This window comes from Castanea sativa, chromosome 4, assembly GCF_040712315.1.
Source record: "Castanea sativa cultivar Marrone di Chiusa Pesio chromosome 4, ASM4071231v1".
In the NCBI taxonomy this organism is placed as follows: Eukaryota; Viridiplantae; Streptophyta; class Magnoliopsida; order Fagales; family Fagaceae; genus Castanea; species Castanea sativa.
Window position 1 is genome coordinate 16,970,443 of NC_134016.1, and position 19,504 is coordinate 16,989,946.

At 37.0% G+C, this 19,504-nt stretch overlaps 2 protein-coding genes across 2 annotated transcripts; both read left to right on the top strand.

Moving 5' to 3' along the window:
• The first annotated feature begins 1,502 nt into the window (after window positions 1-1,502).
• Window positions 1,503-14,802, top strand: LOC142630447 (MACPF domain-containing protein At4g24290-like). The gene is made up of 7 exons (XM_075804443.1): window positions 1,503-2,252; window positions 3,123-3,361; window positions 6,757-6,949; window positions 8,710-8,769; window positions 9,931-10,123; window positions 12,274-12,437; window positions 13,830-14,802. The coding sequence occupies exons 1-7, from the start codon at window positions 1,986-1,988 to the stop codon at window positions 14,514-14,516; spliced, it is 1,803 nt and encodes a 600-aa protein (XP_075660558.1). The 5' UTR covers window positions 1,503-1,985; the 3' UTR covers window positions 14,517-14,802.
• A 635-nt stretch (window positions 14,803-15,437) lies between these two features.
• On the top strand, window positions 15,438-19,215 carry LOC142630449 (uncharacterized). Its single transcript, XM_075804444.1, has 3 exons — window positions 15,438-15,557; window positions 17,192-18,186; window positions 18,307-19,215. Exons 2-3 carry the CDS (start codon window positions 17,698-17,700, stop codon window positions 18,562-18,564), a joined length of 747 nt encoding a protein of 248 aa, XP_075660559.1. The 5' UTR covers window positions 15,438-15,557; window positions 17,192-17,697; the 3' UTR covers window positions 18,565-19,215.
• Window positions 19,216-19,504: the final 289 nt, after the last annotated feature.

The following is a 19,504-nucleotide window of genomic DNA, read 5'->3' on the forward strand; positions in this document are numbered from 1 at the left end:
CGCCACCTTTAGATCGACCCACCGTGTCCATGTTGCCACTACCGTTGCCACCACCAAGTCAGCCACAAACCGATCTCTCTCTGTCACTTAATTGAACCGCCATGAGCAACCCACCCACGAACCGATCTCTCTCTCTCTCTCTCTCTCTCTCTCTCTGTACCTCTCTCACGATTGGTCTTGTGATTTTGATTTTTTTGTTTTGGTTTTTGTTTCTTTGATTGTTTTTATATATTTTGATTCTCTGTAATAATATTTGTTTGGATCCTAAGAAAATGTGAGAAACATGATAAAAATGGGTTTTCTAGAGCATTTTTAGGAACACAACCAAACATTAGAAAATATTTTCCAAAACATTTATTGGAATGCAACCAAACACCTGAAAATGTTTTCATTTTTGAAAATTATTTTCACCTGAAAATATTTTACATTCAGAAAACATTTTACATTGAACCAAACGTAGCCTTAAATGTAAAATATTTTACATGCAAAACATTTTCAAGTATTTCGTAAGACAAGTAATATTTTTCCAAACAAACCACTAAAACTAGTGGCATAGACACCAGGCCCATTGGTGCAAAAGGTTTGGTGACCGGACCATCAGAACTATTCGCTAAAATGGTGGTTCTAGTGACTACGCACCATAGTGGTGTCTCTAATGATTGGACAACTAGCATTAGGGGCTGGAATGACAGCTTCAGTTATTATACCTTCAGCATTGGTCGCTGAAATAGTGTCTTCGGTGACCAAACCACTGACATGGCTCATTTGAACAGTAGCTCCTACATCGGACCCTTGGCACAAGTTATTAAAACAGCAGCTTCGACATCGATCGTCAAAGCGACAATTCTGGCCACTAGACCCCTTGCACTGATTGTTAAAGGGCAACTCCTGGCTATTGGACTATTGGCATTGATCATTAGAGTGACAACTTTGGCCAATATTGCATCATCGACACTCAAAATGGAGGCTTTGGCCATTAACTGCCCACTCACTAGACCAGTGACTTAGCCACCAAATGAGGTGAGGAAAAGCTACTATGTATTTTTGTACAATATTTTATCAAAACTTATTTTTTAAGTTTGATCACCTTATAGCATGCAGTTTTAGTATTGACGTATGAATGTATTCCCTTATCTCATCTCATTTCCTTATATATATATATATATATATGTGTGTGTGTGTGTTTCTCAAATAAAATAAAAAAATAAAAAAAAGTTTGATCACCTTACATGTAAATAAATACCTGAAAATCAAAAAATATTTTCCAAAAAATATTTTATTTCAAAACATACTTGTTAGGGTAAAATATTCAAAGTTCAAATCTTCTCTCTTAATATAATTATTGAATAAAAAAAATCATTACCAAAAGATTAGAAGTCGAGTGTATAAATACAATGAACCAATCAACCAATCCCAGGCATGGTTGAACTAAGATTCAACCGTGATTGACTTTGTCTCCGGTAAATGCGAAGCACTAGAAGTTTAAACTTGAATGAAAAAAAGAAAAAAAAGCCCAGAGTTTGCGAAATGCATGAGATTCTGAGAACGAAACTCGCAGCCAGCACTCCACCTTTGACTTTTGCCTCCCAAACCCAGTTTCACACTATCCTTCACCTACCACCCCACAAAAATCATTAAAAAAGAAGAAAAAGACTCTTACAATGTAGTAAAAAAGAGCCGTGTTAACCGTGACTTCAACTCACGATTTCAGTTCATACGGAAAATCCACCATTTGATTAACACCCGTTGAAGACATCACTGTTTTGAGTATTGACTAGTCATCCTCCAACTCCAACTCCAACTCCAACTCCAATTCTTTATTCATTCAATTTATAAACCAAACAACTACAACTCAACAGCAAAGACTTATTCAAATTCTCTTGGTCTACCTGCGTTACCTATATAAAAATAAAAACACTACAAGTCCGTGATTTTGAGGAGCGGTTTTTGATTTGAATGATCAAAGAAGAAGAAGAAGAAGAAGAATGAGCAGTAGCAAGACTAAGAAGATGGAAGCGCAGAAGGCGGCGGTGAAGGCGGCGATTGAGTCGGTTGGGTTGGGCTACGATTTGGCGGAGGATTTGAAACTCAAGTACTGTAAGAGGAGCTCGAGGTTGATCGTGATCGACGATGATCAGGTTCGTGACTTGGTGGTCCCGGCTGGAATTGCAATCCGAAATGTTCCTAAGTCTATCAAGTGTGATAAAGGCGAGCGTCTTAGGTTTGCTTCTGATGTTCTCTCTTTTCAACAGGTAACCTCTTCCTCCTACTCTTTACTACACAACTTCTGTCTGTCTCTCTGTCTATGAGTTTTTTTGTTTTTGTTTTTTTCTTTCCTAAAAATCAGTGTTTTCGGTAATTCGGGTAATTTAGTTAGTCGTTTGATAAAATTCTTGAGAATTACCAATTCTGTGAACATCTCAATTCTCATGAAATGCAATAATTAAAGTGGGGTTGGTTTTATGCAATTTTTTTATTTTTTATTTTTGGTCATGGGAGGTTCTACTTTTGTATCAATTTTGGTTCATTTTGTGGGATCTATTAATGGGATTACCTTGTTGATTTTCTTTTTAGTGAAAGTTAGTTGGAAATTCTATATATAATTTTTAAGTTGATTTTGTATACCAAATAAAGGTGAACATTTGGAGGGGTGGCTTTTCTTGGTAAGTATATTTGGAGTTATGGCATTTCTAGGAAGAGGAAGTTTAGTGATGGCTTTTGGAGTTTTGAGCAATTTGATGGGTTTGGACTTTGGAATTAAAAATGCTGTGGAAAAAGTAATAGTGTGTTTTGAGAAGCTTTTTGTTATGGGGCTGAAGGTCCATGCCAGCCTTGAAATTGACTTGGCTGCAACTGAACAGCATGAGGAGTGCCTAGACAAAAACTTAAAACAAATATAACCATTTGATAAGATTAGAATGATATTGATTAATTTTCTTTTTCATTTTTTAACCATGCTGACATATTATTTCTTTTAACTGAATTCCAAAAAAAAAAAAGTATTGTCAATTCTGTGATAAAATCTCATTGAAGTAATTCCTGCAAACATACTTTGTTTCTCAGTATCAACGTTTGTATATAAACCTACATAATATTTATCGTCGTATGTTTTATGCTTCTAGATGTCTGAGCAGTTTAACCAGGAACTATCTCTTTCTGGTAAAATTCCGTCGGGTCACTTCAATGCTGCATTTGAATTCACTGGAGGTTGGCAGAAAGATGCTGCCAACACTAAAACCCTTGCATTTGATGGTGTATCCGTCACACTCTACAACATTGCACTAGAAAAATCACAGGTGGTATTGCATGATCATGTTAAACAAGCTGTCCCATCATCATGGGATCCTGCTGCATTGGCAAGGTAAGTTCTATGGCTTTCAGCTATATATTGAATTCTCTCTATTTTCTTTTCACCCCCACCTATATTGTTTTAATTTCATGGCCTCCATGACTCACTTTTTACTTACTTTCATCCTCTGACATATTTCCATTAAAACCATAGAAATAATTAAACAAAAACTTGTATGATAAAGTTGTTGCAAGTGGGTTTACTTAATGTTTCGGATTAATTCAACTCATTAACCTTCTTATTGATCTGTCAGCATTATTTGATGCCTCATTTCTCCCATATGGAAGAAAATTGATGAGAAAGTCATATCTAAGCAGGCTGTAGACGCATGTGTTGTGTCCTCCCTTTTAAGGGAGTATCAATACCAACAATTTTTTTTATAATAAGTAACTAAAGTCCATTAATTAATAGAAAAAGATGATGGGGTGTAGTACATGGGAAGTATACAAAGGAAAAGTCCAAATGAAAATAAAAGCAACAATAAAATTGAAATTAAATAACTCTAGAAAATCCTTAGTGGAAATAGCATGAGAATTCAAAGTCCAGTCATACAAAATCTCAAGAATAAAAGCTTCAACTTTGTCATGTGCATGTCTTTCCCCTCAAAGCAATGAGCATTTCTCTCTCCAAGGCACCACATTGAACATAGATCAACAACATTCCATCTCTCCCCATTGCTTCTCTCATCAACATGTCCCTCCCAATAGGATAATAATTCCAATACAGAAGAAGGCGTTACCCAGGACACACCAAATAAACAGAAAGTAAGAGACCACAATTCACAAGCCACTTACTTTGCACATAAAGCACTGATCCATGATGATTAACCCTCGTTTTCTAAGGTTATCTGTAGTCAAGATTTTACCTAACAATCACACCATGTGAAAAAAGCCACCCTTGGTGGTACACAAGCTTTCCATATAATTTGTCAAGGAAAAAGAATCCTACCTCCTCTCAATTCCTTATAATAGCTCTTCACTTGGAAGCATTGAGTCTTTGAAGGCATCCATTCCAATTTATCTTCCTCCCTGTGATGTAACTTTGTAGTGTATACATTATCCAGTAATTGAACCATGTATTCTAATTCCCAGTTTTGCATCTCTCTAATGAATAACAAATTCCCACAAAAGCACCCATTCCTGTTCTCTCAGTAATCCACCACCTTATCGTCTTTGTACCTTGCAATGAGGAAGAGGCTAGGATCTCCCTCCTAAAGAGTGGTCTGGTCATTCGACAAATAATTCCAAAACTGTATTCCATATACATTACCTACAATATATATGATAAAGAGTGAGAAGCTGTCCCATCTTCTATTATTTTTCTACAAGCCCACATCATAAGGTCTCCTAATCTCATCAAAGCACCAACTCCCCCAAGTAGTGCCTTACTTTATATCCACCAACTTCCTTCATAACGCATTTTCTTCCTTCCCATAATGCTGCAATTATTTTACCTGAGGAGGTTGATTAAAAAGCATTAGGTTCTTAGTCCCCAAACCTCCATTAGAAATTGGGGTGCAACAAACATTCCTGTCTTAATGAAATTTAAACTCCTCACCCAAACTACTTTAGAGAAAATTCCGTTTCTTTTTTTCCCCAAGCCTTATGCCACACTGTACAAGCTATGGGATTAAAGATTAGACATAAGTTGAGAGGTTAGATAACATACTTTTGATTAGACAAAGTCTCCCTCCTTTTGATATGTACAATTTCTTCCAACCAACCAATCTCTTATGCATTGTCTCAATGATAGTGTATGTGCCTTAGCTTGAAGCAAGCTCCCAAAGGTTACCAAATATTTCGTTGGAAGGCTGCAATATGACATCCAAGATTACTTGCCAATTTATCAAGATTCCACACCTTTCCAACTGGAACAATTTCGGCTTTGCTCAAATTAGTTCTCAAGCCTGACATTGCCTAACTAATGAGGATACATCTTAAATGGCAAAGTTGAGTAGGGTTTGCATTGCATCACAGAAAATGAGTGTATCATTGGCAAAAAGGAGATCAAAGATCACTATAGTTTCACCCCACACAATTTTAATAGTGAAGTAATTCAAATATTCACCTGACACTGCTCTTGCTTTCATCCTATTTAAAGGCTCCATAACCAATCCACAAAGAAAAGAGATTTTCCACAAAGGCTAAGGCGCAGGTGAAGGGGAGAGGAAATATCAATGATCTAGGGAGATTCACAGTGATCACATTCTCTTCTAGAAGCATCCTGTCCTTGAATTGTATCAAAAGATGTGGAAATGATCAATGAAGTTGATTTGCTTCATCACTCAGATTGAAAGGTTTCATTTTCTTTTTGGGGGGGCTTTCGGGGGGGGGGGGGGGGGTAGCTGGAGAGAAAGAGAGGGGTAAGTCTCAACTTATCGGAGGGGCTGACTGGAGATAAATAAAGGAAGAAGAGGGTGTGACAGATTAATAGAGGTGGCTGTGTGGTGCAAAGAATGAAAATAAGTGCAGCACTTGTTATATGTTGCTGGGAAAAGTTCTAAGTGTTTGAGGGCTGTGGTAACATTTTGGTAAGCCACACGTTGGAAGACTTAATTCGGTTTTGTATGGTTTAAGTCTTTAGTGCCTTAAATCAAAGGTGAACCGCAAATGATAGCTTTTCTACTCTACAAAACTGAACTGAACTGAAAACTTGCAAAAAGGAAATTTTGATCACAAAGAGTAAGTTGCTGCAATAGAGAACAGAGTATTATAGACAACGCCCAAAAGAGAAGAGAAACGACCCTAATCAAAAAGGGTTTTCCTGAGAAGCATATTGGCAATAAAGAGTACTGAACTTCAAGTAAACTCATAATTTCATGGTTGAAAGCCTTACTGCTTATTACATGCTACTTATAACTATCCGCCTACTTATAATCCCCAAGTTATCTTGGATCTAATCAAACCCATAAAAAAAAAAACCCTTCTTCTCCCCCTCCCCAAACATACTTATCCAAAAGAGAAAAAGGAACCCTGGCCTTATTAAGAAACGTAAAATCCATAATAAAGAAAGTCCATAAGTGAGCCCATTCCAGATATTTACTAAATTCCTAAAATACCATGATTGACTAAAAAGTAAAATTATTATAAATTTCAGATAAGCTTTAATTAAGCTTCTTCCTTTTCCTTGTTGCTGGATTTGCTTTATTGGTAGAATATAACTTTTCAACTCAATCTTTACATATATTGTTGCTTCATAGGTGTCTTTTTTTTCATAGAAAGGTAGTACTCATAGATGTCATTAAGAGTGAGGAGATCTGTCTTCTTTTTCTATGTAAAATTTGTTTTAATTAATGTTTCTTCACGGTTCCTATTAATCAAGTTATGTTCATTGTTTGTATGTTATTAATCAAATTGTACTAAGTTTAGAAAATGTAATAAAATAATGTTGTGTTCTTATAATTTTAGGTTTGTTGAGAAGTATGGTACACATGTCATAGTTGGTGTGAAGATTGGGGGAAAGGATTTAATATATGCAAAGCAACAGCATTCATCAAGTCTCCAACCTGCCGATGTACAGAAAAAGTTAAAAGATATGGCAGACAAAATGTTTGTAGAAGGGACTGGACAGTACAACGTGTATTCAAATGAGAGGCCGAAGGTTTGAAGGAATTCTGTCTATGCTTTTCCCCATGAATCAATTACTTCAACTAAATTAACTGTAGGAGTTTTAACATTTATTGCAGAGCAATATTTATGTTTGGATGGATGTAGTCTAGGGTGGTCACTTGTATTCTTTTTTATACCCTTTTTTTAAAGCCTACATATTCTTCGTAGCAATAGGCCAACATGTGTTCTTGTAGAGCCAGAACTGGTGTTCTTTCTGTCCTTCCACTAGTCTGATGGTGCCTTTTATGGTCCATCCCCTAGTGAATCAGAAATACAGAATACAAAAACAGCACTTGGAACAGAGAATGTGATTGCATTGTAAGGTTGCAATTGAACAGATTGAGCAAGTAAGAGTATAGCTTGCTTCCAACACTCAGCTGCTTGAATGAAGCAAGACTCTTCAATTTCAGAATTTCCCTGTTGAATCTGTTTAGACCTGACTCTGCCAGTAGTATCCCTTTTAGTCCTTATCATCTAGCAGAATGAAGGTGGTCTCCTGTGTATTCACTGGCATCCAATTCTGATTACTACCTTAGTTTCAGTTCTATTGTTATAAAGTGAGTTTTATATTCTGAGTTATAGTTTTAACAATTCAAAAATCTTTTTGTGTGTGTGGGAAGATGCCTCTTAAGATAGTATCTATCCCTCTGTCTGCTGTTTTTGTTTTCCTCATCTAATAAGATGATGAGGCATGCGGCACTTTCCCCACCTGATTTGAAATAATAAAAAGAAGGTATTTTAGCAGAGGCGAAAGTAATAATTAGAACATGCATATCTTCAAGTGCTCAATTTGTACTGTTAGTTTTAAATTTTTATTATATTCATGTCGTTATTAGAAAATAATAATTAGAACATTCACATCTTCAAGTGATGAATTTATAGTATTAGTTTAAATTTTTTATTATATTCTTGAAACCAACCACTAGTTTGAGCACATTTTTTGCCCCTGCAATGAAGTCTATAGCTATAATATAATTGAGTGCTATTTAAAGTTTAAATATAGGATATTGGATTTACTTGATCTATTTCCTCTTTTGAATAAAACTAATTTTTATATATATATGCTAGTGGATTTAATATTTATTTAGTTATTATTTGATTTGAGCCAGTGCTTGAAAGAAAGGTCATTCTTGTCCTTTTGAATGTATTTAAGCTGTGTTGAAGAGCCAATTGTCTCAAAAGCTTTAGCTATTTGGAATGAACCAAACAGTTTATATCAAGAAATAGAATACCACAAACCAACGCACTCCTGATCAGTCAATTATAATAATTTTCCCGCTGGCTGATATATTTTTGCCACATCTAGTTGATATCAATTGTGGGCTGCTGCATTTTGCATCATAAATTTTAATCTGATTCCATGTTGAAGTGTTCTGCTGCATGCTGTCCTGGTATTCCAAATTTCAAGGGATCTTAGGTGCCTCGGTAAAAGGTCACAAATGTTGCTCTCTTAAAGAATCTCTCTTTCATGAAAAATCAATTTTGGAATTTCTTATATAAATCAACCATACCTTAATAATTCCTGTAACTTCATAGTATTGCTTAGAGGTGTGAACCCTTTGTACTTTCTGATAAAAAGAGTTGCCACTTGTTAAGCTTCATTTTCAGCTGGTCATATTATCTTATGGTTATAATGTAGCAGCATGAGTGAGGATTGATTTCCTTACCAATATTTTGTTAACTATATGAGATGAAATGCAAGTTTAGGCAACTATCCAGCTATCTTAATTTGTGTTATACTTTTTGTTTCAGTTTACGCAGGGTCTTCCCTTCATGGACACAATTCAATCTGGTTCTTACTACTATTCTGAGGTACACTTTCAGCAAATAAAATCTTAACTAACGGTTAAGTTTGTAGTGGTTAAAATTGTCCTAAATCGGACATTGAAGGCTATAGCACTAACGATCGATTGTAATTGACCTCTTCTGGCTCCTTGTAATAGTTTTTTGTTGCTGTTGTTGTTGTTGTTGTTTCCTTGCAATAGTTACTTCAATACTGTGAACCATCTGCATTTTTCTTTTTACTTTTTCTTTCTTCTTCTTTCATTAAGAATCTTTGGCTAACACATGGGACATTAATTTGTTTGTGTAATTCCTTGTTGTGATTTTGGGTTTGTAAGAAAGAGTAACAGAAGAGAAGGGAGAGAAAATGGAGAGATGAGACATTGGAAAGAGGTGCTTTGGTTTCAGCCAATGTTCTGATATCCAACAGTCTTTGAAATAAATTTTTTGAAATAATATTAAATGCATTTATTTAGATAATCATATTTACCTTAAGATTTCATATTGTGGTTGAACGGGAGTCAAATCATGTTGCCAAGACAACATAATAAATATTAGAGAGACCTATTTGTTTAATTTAAAATAAAATTATATGAGAAATTAAATTAAATTATTTTCAAATAGACTTGGGTCCAAAGACATCTCATCAACAAAACTTATTACAGAATTATTTATTTATTTAAAAGTAATCAATATTTTTTGAAAAAATTACCAGTTTTTTAGAACCTTAATTGTGACAAGCAATATGTGGTTGAAATGTCTACTTGACTGGTTCTGGCTAGTCTTACTGGATTGCTGGCTTCAAGGGCAGCCTGAACCAATCTCCACACAGGGTTAATCTGGTTCAACCATCTGGTCTAGTCCAGTTTTCAGAAAACTGGTTTCAGCCCAGTTTACTATATGGTTTATACGAAACCAAATAATAAAAGTACTTCTCTACAGTACATGGTACTTGCTCTCACAACAGTTTATAAGTGAACTTGCTATGGTCTTTGATTCTAAGGCTTGGATAATATATTATACTGTACCTGCAAAGATCTACACATGACACTTAGGGCACATTTTGAATATTTACTGAAACCAGTGATTTATATGGTGAATGTTCGTTGTAGCACTTTGCTGTCCTCTCTCAAGTTTTTGACTTCTAAATATCATCACAGCATTCAATAGCTTACAGCTTAAATATTTCAGATGCAGGATATTAAATTCGCTTGCAAGAGGAAAGGGGGAAGCTTGAATAAAACTCTATCCCACAATGACTGGTGTCAGACAGTTCAGTTTGAACCTGATGTGATCTCAATGTCATTTGTCCCAATCACATCATTGTTGAGTGGAATAAATGGTAGTGGCTTTTTGAGCCATGCCATTAATCTTTACCTCCGTTGTAAGTATTAAGCATAGTCTCCTTTTGCATTTATTTCATTTTATTGAAAACCTGGACCTCTCAGAGATTGCTGCAACCAAAAGAAAAGCATAACGACATTTAGATTGATGACATGTATTTCATGTAATCTTTTAATGAGGGGTTTGTTAGCTTTTAGTTGGTCTATGAGACAGCCCTTGCCATCAATGGAACTCCTCGTCTCAGATTAATTTTTTCTAAATACATATTTAAATTTGCCTTGGCCTTTAAGATCAACTTAGAGAAGATAAGAGCCAATCCTTTCTCAGTGAGGTATAATTTCACTAGCAGTCTCTTATATATCTTGTTAGTTCCTTGGAGAGTAAGCCTGATGGTCAGGATCTCTAGGAATTGGTTCTGGAGAAATTGTGCTGCCACTTCTTTTCTTTTTTCTTTTTATTTGGGGTCTGGGGGGTCAAATAAGGAATTTGTATAAGTTCTAAAACTTTTCTGTTTTGTTGGCTTGTTGCTATAAGAATGGTAATTTTATGGTGAGTAAATAATAACTGCAGTATTCTATGTGTGTGTATTTCATTATATATTGCAGTTATTTCCATGAAAATGGTTATGTTCTTAAGAGTGAATTCATAGATTTTTCATGTCTTTGATCCTTTGCCTTGGTCTCTTTTTCCTTGTTTTATTTTTGGGTAAATTACAATAACTTGCCTCAAGGTTTGGGGAATTGTCAAGATCTTCCTATTTTTTTACTAAATGACACTCTACTCCCTGAGGTTTTGATTTATATAAAAAAATAACCTCTTACAACCACTTATGTCCATTACAATTTAAGTCAAAATACATAATTTTCAAATTAAGTTCTCATCTTGAATAATGCTTATTGAACATATTGTTTATATGATAAGAATATATATATATATATATATATATATATATTTATATATAAAGTAAAATAAAAATAATAACCATGAGATAAGTGTCAGTTTTAGAAATAGGAGGGGGATTGGACATTTTTTCAAACCTTAAGGGAGGTTAGTGTAATTTACCCTTTATTTTTCAAGTGACATCGTCTGAGTTTTTATTTGTATCATGATTTATATAAAAAAAAAAACCTCTTACAACCACTTATGTCCATTACAATTTAAGTCAAAATACATATTTTTCAAATTAAGTTCTTATCTTGAATAATCTCAAAATAATGCTTACTAACCATATTGTTTACATGATAAGAATATATATATATATATATATATATATATATATATATATATATAAAGTAAAATAAAAATAATGACCACAAGATAAGTGTCAGGTTTAGAAATAGGAGGGGGTTTGGACATTTTCCCAAACCTTAAGGGAGGTAAGTGTAATTCACCCTTTATTTTTCAAGTGACATCCTCTGAGTTTTTATTTGTATCATGATTTATATAAAAAAATAAACCTCTTACAACTACTTGTGTCCATTACAATTTAAGTCAAAATACATATTTTTCAAATTAATTTCTTATCTTGAATAATCTCAAAATAATGCTTACTAACCATATTGTTTACATGATAAGAATATATATATATATATATATATATATATATATATATAGTAAAATAAAAATAATAACCATGAGATAAGTGTCAGTTTTAGAAATAGGAGGGGGTTTGGACATTTTCCCAAACCTTAAGGGAGGTTAGTGTAATTTACCCTTTATTTTTCAAGTGACATCCCCTGACTTTTTATTTTTATCATGTTTGTTCACAAGTTTTGCTTAGTTGTTAAATATAACTCACTTTACATCAGCCCATCTTATAAATATTCTTTACAGTTTCATCTGTATTCAACTCAGTGGATATGTTGAGAAATTCTTTGCTGCAAGGACAATACCCCGTTATATATATATATATAGTCATGTAGAGTTTTTTGTTCACATTACTAATGAATAAACACCCAATTTTTGAAGACCTTTAAGGTAATTTTCATGGTCCATTGGCTTCTGGGTGATGCCTCTTATTTGACTGTTGGGTGTTAGCCCATGTTCCTAAGAGTACAGATATCAGATATGCACTTATTTTGAATGGCTATGCTACTCTAAAATTAATGTGGCTTATATTTTTTAGCCCAAAATTGTGTTATGTAGGAAAATGTAAACCATTGCTCTTTTTGACATGTTTCATGAATGCAGATAAACCACCAATTCAGGAACTTCATCAGTTTTTGGAGTTTCAACTTCCAAGGCAATGGGCACCAGTACTTGGTGACATTCCCCTTGGTCCAGATAGGAAGCAGAGTTCTGCATCATTACAGTTCAGCTTTATGGGACCTAAGCTCTATGTTAACACAACTCCAGTAATGCTCTAGTCTTTTTTTTTTAATTTTTTTTATGAATGAATATATATATTATTGGAAAAAATACATTTTATTTTCCTGTGGTTTAGGCTGAATTTGATCCACCAATTTGTGGTTAAATCCATTAAGACTTGGAATTTCAACCATTAAAACATGAATGTAGAAGTCACTTGCAGCCTGAGCGAAAACCCTAAAACACCACATTAACCACATCTTGGTCATTGGTTTCACTGATTTGGGGACCTTTTGGGGAATCTAGGGAGTGGTTCTTGCAGCAATGATGATGGACTCATGGGACTTGGACCAGGTGAAGTTATAAAAACTGTCCATGGTGTTCAAGGAGTGTTTGGTGCCTATGTTTTGGGTGGTGGTGATTGGTTATGATGAGGTGGGATTTATAAAAGGGGCTGAATTTCACAGAGAATGTGGTTTTGAAGACGAGCATTGAGGGATTGAGTGTCTTTTTTTCCCTTTTTTCACTATACTAGTTTGAGCTCCATAGACATTATTGGTCCACTTCCTGACAGTTTTCTCCTGGATAAAATTTGGCCAGTGTGGCACTTTATTATGATATGCTATTAGAGCGTTCAAAAGAAGGCCCATATATCTAGTAATCCTGTAAGTGTATCAGTTACTTGTAATATCAGGAAAGCCTCTCCCTTGCCTTCTTATTCTCACTCCTTTGTTCTTGCCGCTTAAACCTTTGGTATTGACATATATTAAAGTTCAAAAAATCTCTCCTATATTGTTTTTGTAGGGAATTTTTTATTTTTTATATATATAGTAAAAGGCTGTTCTGGACAGGTCAAGCAATGAATTCTGTTGAACTGAAGAACAATGATACTGCATTCTGTTTCAATAAACTTAAGTTTCTTATTAGGTTCTGAAATGTAGCCTGTTTGATGACAGTCATTTTTCTTTCTCACAAGGTTATTATATCCTCATGCAGCTTTTCTCATGTTCATAAACTCCTGATTGCCATTTTATGCTGCGGCCACAGAGAAATGCATGCTTAGTGAATGTCAACCATCAGAAATTGGAATTTCTGTTCTCAAACAACTTTTTTCTCATATAGGATGCCTTTGCTTTTGAATAGGTTGGGTGGTAGTAGTATCATATCAGTTTACCTCCTATTGTTTCCATCTGCAGTAGTCTTAACAAACTGGAAGAAGTCTTGCAGCCTTGACTCTTTAAGTTCCCTCTCAATGCCCTTTGACATCTATATTGAACGATAGAAGGATGAAAAGAAGATAAATCATCACTTCATGTGGAGCCTTCTGATTTTTTTGTCTTTTGGCTGTACTATTCTTGATTTTCTTTTACTCTATTGGTGTGGAATAATTGTATATTGTATTGATTATCTTTTACTCTTATTGATGAATTATTTTATAGGTTGATGTGGGTAAGAAGCCAGTGACTGGACTTCGACTCTATTTGGAAGGGAAACGAAGCAACTGCCTAGGGATCCACTTGCAGCACCTTTCCTCACAGCCAAAAACCTTTCAACTCCTGGATGAACCTAATGGCAAGGTCTCTTATCTCTCATCTGATCGCAGGTACTATGAGAAGGTTCAGTGGAAGAGCTTTTCTCATGTCTGCACAGCCCCTGTTGAGTCTGATGATGATCTCTCTGTTGTCACTGGGGCATACTTTGAAGTAGGAGACTCTGGATTGAAGAAAGTTTTATTCTTACGGCTTAATTTCTCTAAAGTCATTGGTGCCATTGCTGTGAAAGCTCCTGAATGGGATGGTTCCCCTGGCTTGGCACAAAAATCTGGAATAATCTCAACACTGATCAGCACTCGTTTCTCAAATGCTCAAAAACCGCCTCCTCGGCCTGCTGATGTGAACATAAACTCTGCTGTCTATCCGGGGGGCCCTCCAGTGCCAACCCAGACACCTAAGCTTCTAAGGTTTGTTGACACAACAGAGATGACAAGAGGACCACAGGACTCACCTGGGTACTGGGTTGTGTCTGGTGCAAAGCTTTCAGTTGATAAGGGTAAAATCTCTGTAAGAGTCAAGTATTCTCTCTTGACTGTGATTTCACCTGATGAAGAGGTCCCAGGGGAATTCTAAGTATGGTTCAATTTTATTTATTTATTTTTGGATAAAGGAGTATTAGGGAACAAGAAATACCTATCATTTACACAGGAAATGGCTGTAATTGGTTAGGTTCTCATGCAGGGTAAGGTTTGTGCTGTGCTGGAAGATTTTATGAGCTGGTTGGTTGTATATAAAATTTCTTTATTCAATTTGTGTAAATTTTGCTTTATTTCTTGTAGATTACCCTTATTAAAGCTGCCAATATTTATATGTTTGAGCTCGGAGGATTACCTGAGAAATTTACTCAGCTGGTTGTTAATCTCTCTCTATCTATGAGTGTGTGTGAACGGAAGGTAATTCTCAAAGCATTACATATATTTATATAATTATTACAATTATATACACCGTGGTTAAATTAAATCGACAAGTTTCAGTTGTTATAATATACTGTACAATCTCAAGATTTTAAATTTTACAATTCTAAATGACCAAATGTGTACAACTGTCACTTTATATTGAAATAAATTTTCTCAATTTCCAGTAAAATGGAGAGGATCCTTTCCTCAAAACATAACTCGGTAAGGAGCATTCAAATTACAAATGTTTGTAAAACAATGTATCATGCATAAAAAAAAAAATCTTGGGGGAAATTACATTTTAAACAATATGGTTTGGGGTTGTAGCAAATTAAACTCAAGAGTTTAGATGTAACAAATTACACAAAACCATGTAGTTTCAAAAAAATTAATAAATTGAACCTTGAAGCCAAATGAGATACATGATATCAACTTAAGGGTTAAGTGGTACACCGTTGTTTTATTTTTTATTCCTAAAAAATAGATGAAATAAATTGAGAGAGTTGTGCGATGCAAAGACTGAAAAGGAACTTGGGAGAGTTCTCCCCATACGACATCGTAAGGAGAAAAGGAGAGAGTTCTCCCTGTATACGTTGATGTTGAGAGGAAGGAGAAGCTTGCACTTCTGGAGAGAAACACACATGAAGAAGACAAAGCCAAACTTGAAGGAGCTCTAACTCTAAGAGAAAACGAATTCAGAACTGAGAAGACAAAAAAGGTTAGTTCTTTGGTTTTTAGGGTTTGTGTATTTGAGGTATTTGTTGTTTGGTTTGTTAATTTAGGATTATAATTGGTTAATTTCGTATTTCACTAGGAAAATTGAAAGGAAAAATTGTAATATGTCATGTCAAATTAAATACAATCAATACTTGGTAGGTGTTCACCAAACCACTCAAACCGCATGACGACAATCAAAACGACCAAAATCACCTCAAAATGGAATAACCGTACTGCACCACAAGTGACAATGAACCGGACCACACCTTTACCCAACAGATCTTTCAGAATTCTGTTTCTAAACCGTTTAGCAAGTCCCAAGGCCTTTACTGGGCCTGTCCGAGGAGATACAACTCCTCGGACAACTCCTCGGACCATTATAGTGCAGACTGACCTGTGGGCCTAGAGACCCTGATTGGACAGACTTGTACCAACTAACCAGGCCCAGAGCCCAAACGTTTATTTAAACATTTTTACATCCCACAATAACACCTCAAAACTTTATTTTTCCCTCCCATCCGAGGAGAGAAATGGAGTTTTGAACCAAATAGCACTCCCTCCACACACTTTGTAAACCGCCACACGTGTAGGGGTCCTTTCGTTCCTTTAAAACCGTCTCTGACGCTTCGAAACTCGGAACGCTCGCATTTATGACTGCAAGTTACATCTTGTCCCCCACGTTCAACGGTGAGATATGCATCCAACGGCCCAGGTTTGTTCTAAAAATTTGGGTGGGATAATTTTGATTCGAGGCCGCCTCCCACACGTCAAAACGCCTGGGAATCCGTATCTCCATCAATTCTTTTAGAAATCAATCACATCTAAGTGCTAATCATTATTTTTCCTCTCAAGAAGCTCGTGAAGAATCGCCTACTCAATTCTCGTAAGTTCTCAATTTTCTTTACTCATTCCTTTTCGGCTTTCATCCTCGGCCACCATCTAGACCCCTTTCCTTCTTTATACTTTCATTTTCATTCCCACCAAATGGGTAGATTTAAGTGTTTAGTAGATACCGACGCCGGTATGGAGGGTTTTCGGGCCAAATACCAGATTCCCCACGACATAGGCTTGAAATATTGCCCAGTAGAAACCATAGGTGACGCTAGGAAAGAGGGAGAAGTTATCATTCCCATCATCGCCTTCCTAGAAGGTGGGATGACCCTTCCCATGAAAAACGTAACTAGTTAATACCTACGCAACCATAGGTTATGCCCAGATCAGTGCACACCAAACGTATTTAGGGTCTTAGGTTGTGTCGATACTTTAAACGAGCAAACGGGTCTGAACCTCACATGGCACAACGTTGTCTATATGTACAAGTGCTATAAACTTAAAAGTGTAGGATACTACCTTAAATCCAGGTCTAGCATCGTTAGACTAATATCCTGTCTTCCCAAGTCCAACAAAGGCATGAAAGACGACTATCTCATCGCCTCGGGAAACGAGTTTGACAATCCTCACTGCCCAGTCGAATGGGGAGAGTCAGGTGTGACTCCATAGGAGTTAGATTCCCTAACCCATGACTCAATCCCGTTACTTTTACCGTTTTTAATTTCATTGCACATTATTGCTTTTTCCCTTGATATTCATCGCTAATCTAACCATGCTCGTCTCCTCGGATGCTTCTTTTCACAGATAAACAACACGTATGTCAGCGTCTAAGCCTTTGCAACGTCGCAGACTTGAATCGCATCCGTCGCTTCGAAGTCTTTGTCAGTGAAGACCTACAAGTGAGAGCAGCCCACCTAATATTAGGATACGATCCTTTATTAGAGGATTTCCAGGAGATTGACAACGCAATCATCGCGGGAGATAAACGACATAGAAGGATAGACATTTCTCGACGAGGCTTCCTTTTTGACCACGAACTCCTAGACGACCCCTCCATCATACTATACACTCACCCTATTGCAGCGATTCCTCTTTCTGCACATTCCCAAACAACCGCCGTCTGAGAAGAGCCAGTGTCCTCGCATCAATCGTTGGATGAGGAGATTGACCGATTTCGACTTGAGGAAGCTGAGAGACCTCGAGAGGATCAACTTGTCATCCTCTCAGACGAAGAGCACGTGCCCGCCGAAACTTCGGGCATACGAGGTTTAATAATTGCACAGCCTGACTCTAGCTCCGAAGAAGACGACATGTCCATTCCACGAAAGCTGATGACGGAGAGGGGCTCGAAAGCCTCTAATAAGGAAGCGGGTGGGTCCCAAGTCCCTCCATCGTTGCCACCACCCCCTCCTCCCTCCAATCCAAAACTTCCCATTCTGGAGCCCAAGAAGAAAATGAAGAATGAGGCCAAGGAAGCAGATGCGGAGAGGCAGAAGAAGTTAAAACAACAACAACAACAGAAAATTGGCAAAGGCAAGGGACATGCCTCTTCAGTGGAAAGTGGGGAGAACCGGGACCTGGCCGAGGTCCGCCGTACACTGGCCAACTGGTCTCCCGAGCTGAAACTAGATGGGGCACCAATCTCTTGCCAATCCAGCATTAGGGCGTTCCAGCAAGGTCACGCTCACCACCTGGCCGAGGCTTTGGAATGTCTTCTTCTTCTGCCCAAGGACATGGACACCCTGGATAAGATGAACCAACCGCATCTATTTCTCTCGCTAAAAAGGGACCTAGCTTTGGTGAGTGTCTCGGTCTTACCCTCACTTTACTGCTTTCATTACACTTTAACGAAAAAACTATTCTTATGTACTTTAAATTTGCTTTACTAATAATGCATCTATTTTAATATTTCACCACAGGCCATTCAGGAAGTCTTCGCTGCCGAGAAGTGGGTGGAAGACTCTCAGAAGAAAGCTGCAGCTGAACTGGAGGTTAGGCAGGAGACTGAGAAGTCTCTAGGCCAAGCTCTTGCACAGAACGAGAATCTAACCACGCAGCTGGCAGAGCAGAAGAGGGAGAGGGACGGTGTCGAAGCCAGCCTGAAGATAATGAGGACCCAGGTGGAGGGGCAACGCAAGCTTCTGCGTCAGAAGGACGAGGACTTGTCCAAAGCTTAGCAAGAAAACTCCGACCTGAAGAAGGAGCTTGCTAAGATGAGGGAAGAGGCTCGTACCTTCAAGGACACCATGGAGGCCGCGAAGAAGACCACTTACAAGGAAGGGGTGGAGTGACAGAAAATCAACTGACAGAGGAGTTCGCCGAGCTGTGCCGGGAGTACTATTAACAAGTGTGGGTGGAAGCCCTAAATGTGGCAGGGATTCTCACAACCTCCAAGTTGAGAAAGCCTAAAAACATTTGGCTTCCCCAAGACATCCAGGTGCTCGAAAAACTTCCTCTTGTCACACCTGCCCCGAAGACGGCGTCTTCAACGCTCCCATCCATGATTCTAGAGCCCATTTTAACTCTTAAAGAACCTGAGGGTTCTGACAAAGAGAAGGAACAGAGCGATGGCGCCGAGAAGCTTACGAGCCAAAATGCCGAGCCCAATGTCCCTCCACCGGTGGTAAGAGATAAAGGGAAACAAGTCCAGACCTTATTCGAAGCAAAGCTGAAACGAACAGAGACGGACCGTAAACCAATAGAGGCTACCAGCACTTCCGAGCGGGACCCCCCTTCTAAGGCTTAAGGCTTAGGCTAGTTAGGACTTCTCCCCCTTTTCTTATGTAGCAAATTTTATATTAAGGCTTTTGCTTCGAATGTACATTTTAAAAGAAACTAATGAGAAACTTTGACTGATTTGATCTTCATCTGACTTCCAATCTTTAGTACAAAAATACTCATTTGCCTCTTTTTAGCGCAAAAATGAATGAATGGAACAACTAACTCCACCTCCAACATTTCAATTAGCCGTAACTTTAAACAAAAGTACATACACTTAGCGTATACTTGTAAATCATGCCTCAAGAGCATAATATATGTAACACAGCAATACACAATCAAAAATTTAACTTAGGATTCAGTTTGGGGCATAAAGCAATCCATCAAACTTACTATGGC

What these genes read in the sequence shown, in the direction of transcription:
- LOC142630447 (XM_075804443.1), top strand. Translation starts at nt 1,986, where the DNA reads ATGAGCAGTAGCAAGACTAAGAAGATGGAAGCGCAGAAGGCGGCGGTG. An exon ending in GATCCTGCTGCATTGGCAAG is followed by an intron (nt 3,362 to 6,756) that starts GTAAGTTCTATG and finishes TTATAATTTTAG; the next exon opens with GTTTGTTGAGAAGTATGGTA. An exon ending in CATTAATCTTTACCTCCGTT is followed by an intron (nt 10,124 to 12,273) that starts GTAAGTATTAAG and finishes TCATGAATGCAG; the next exon opens with ATAAACCACCAATTCAGGAA.
- LOC142630449 (XM_075804444.1), top strand. Translation starts at nt 17,698, where the DNA reads ATGTCCATTCCACGAAAGCTGATGACGGAGAGGGGCTCGAAAGCCTCT. An exon ending in TAAAAAGGGACCTAGCTTTG is followed by an intron (nt 18,187 to 18,306) that starts GTGAGTGTCTCG and finishes ATTTCACCACAG; the next exon opens with GCCATTCAGGAAGTCTTCGC.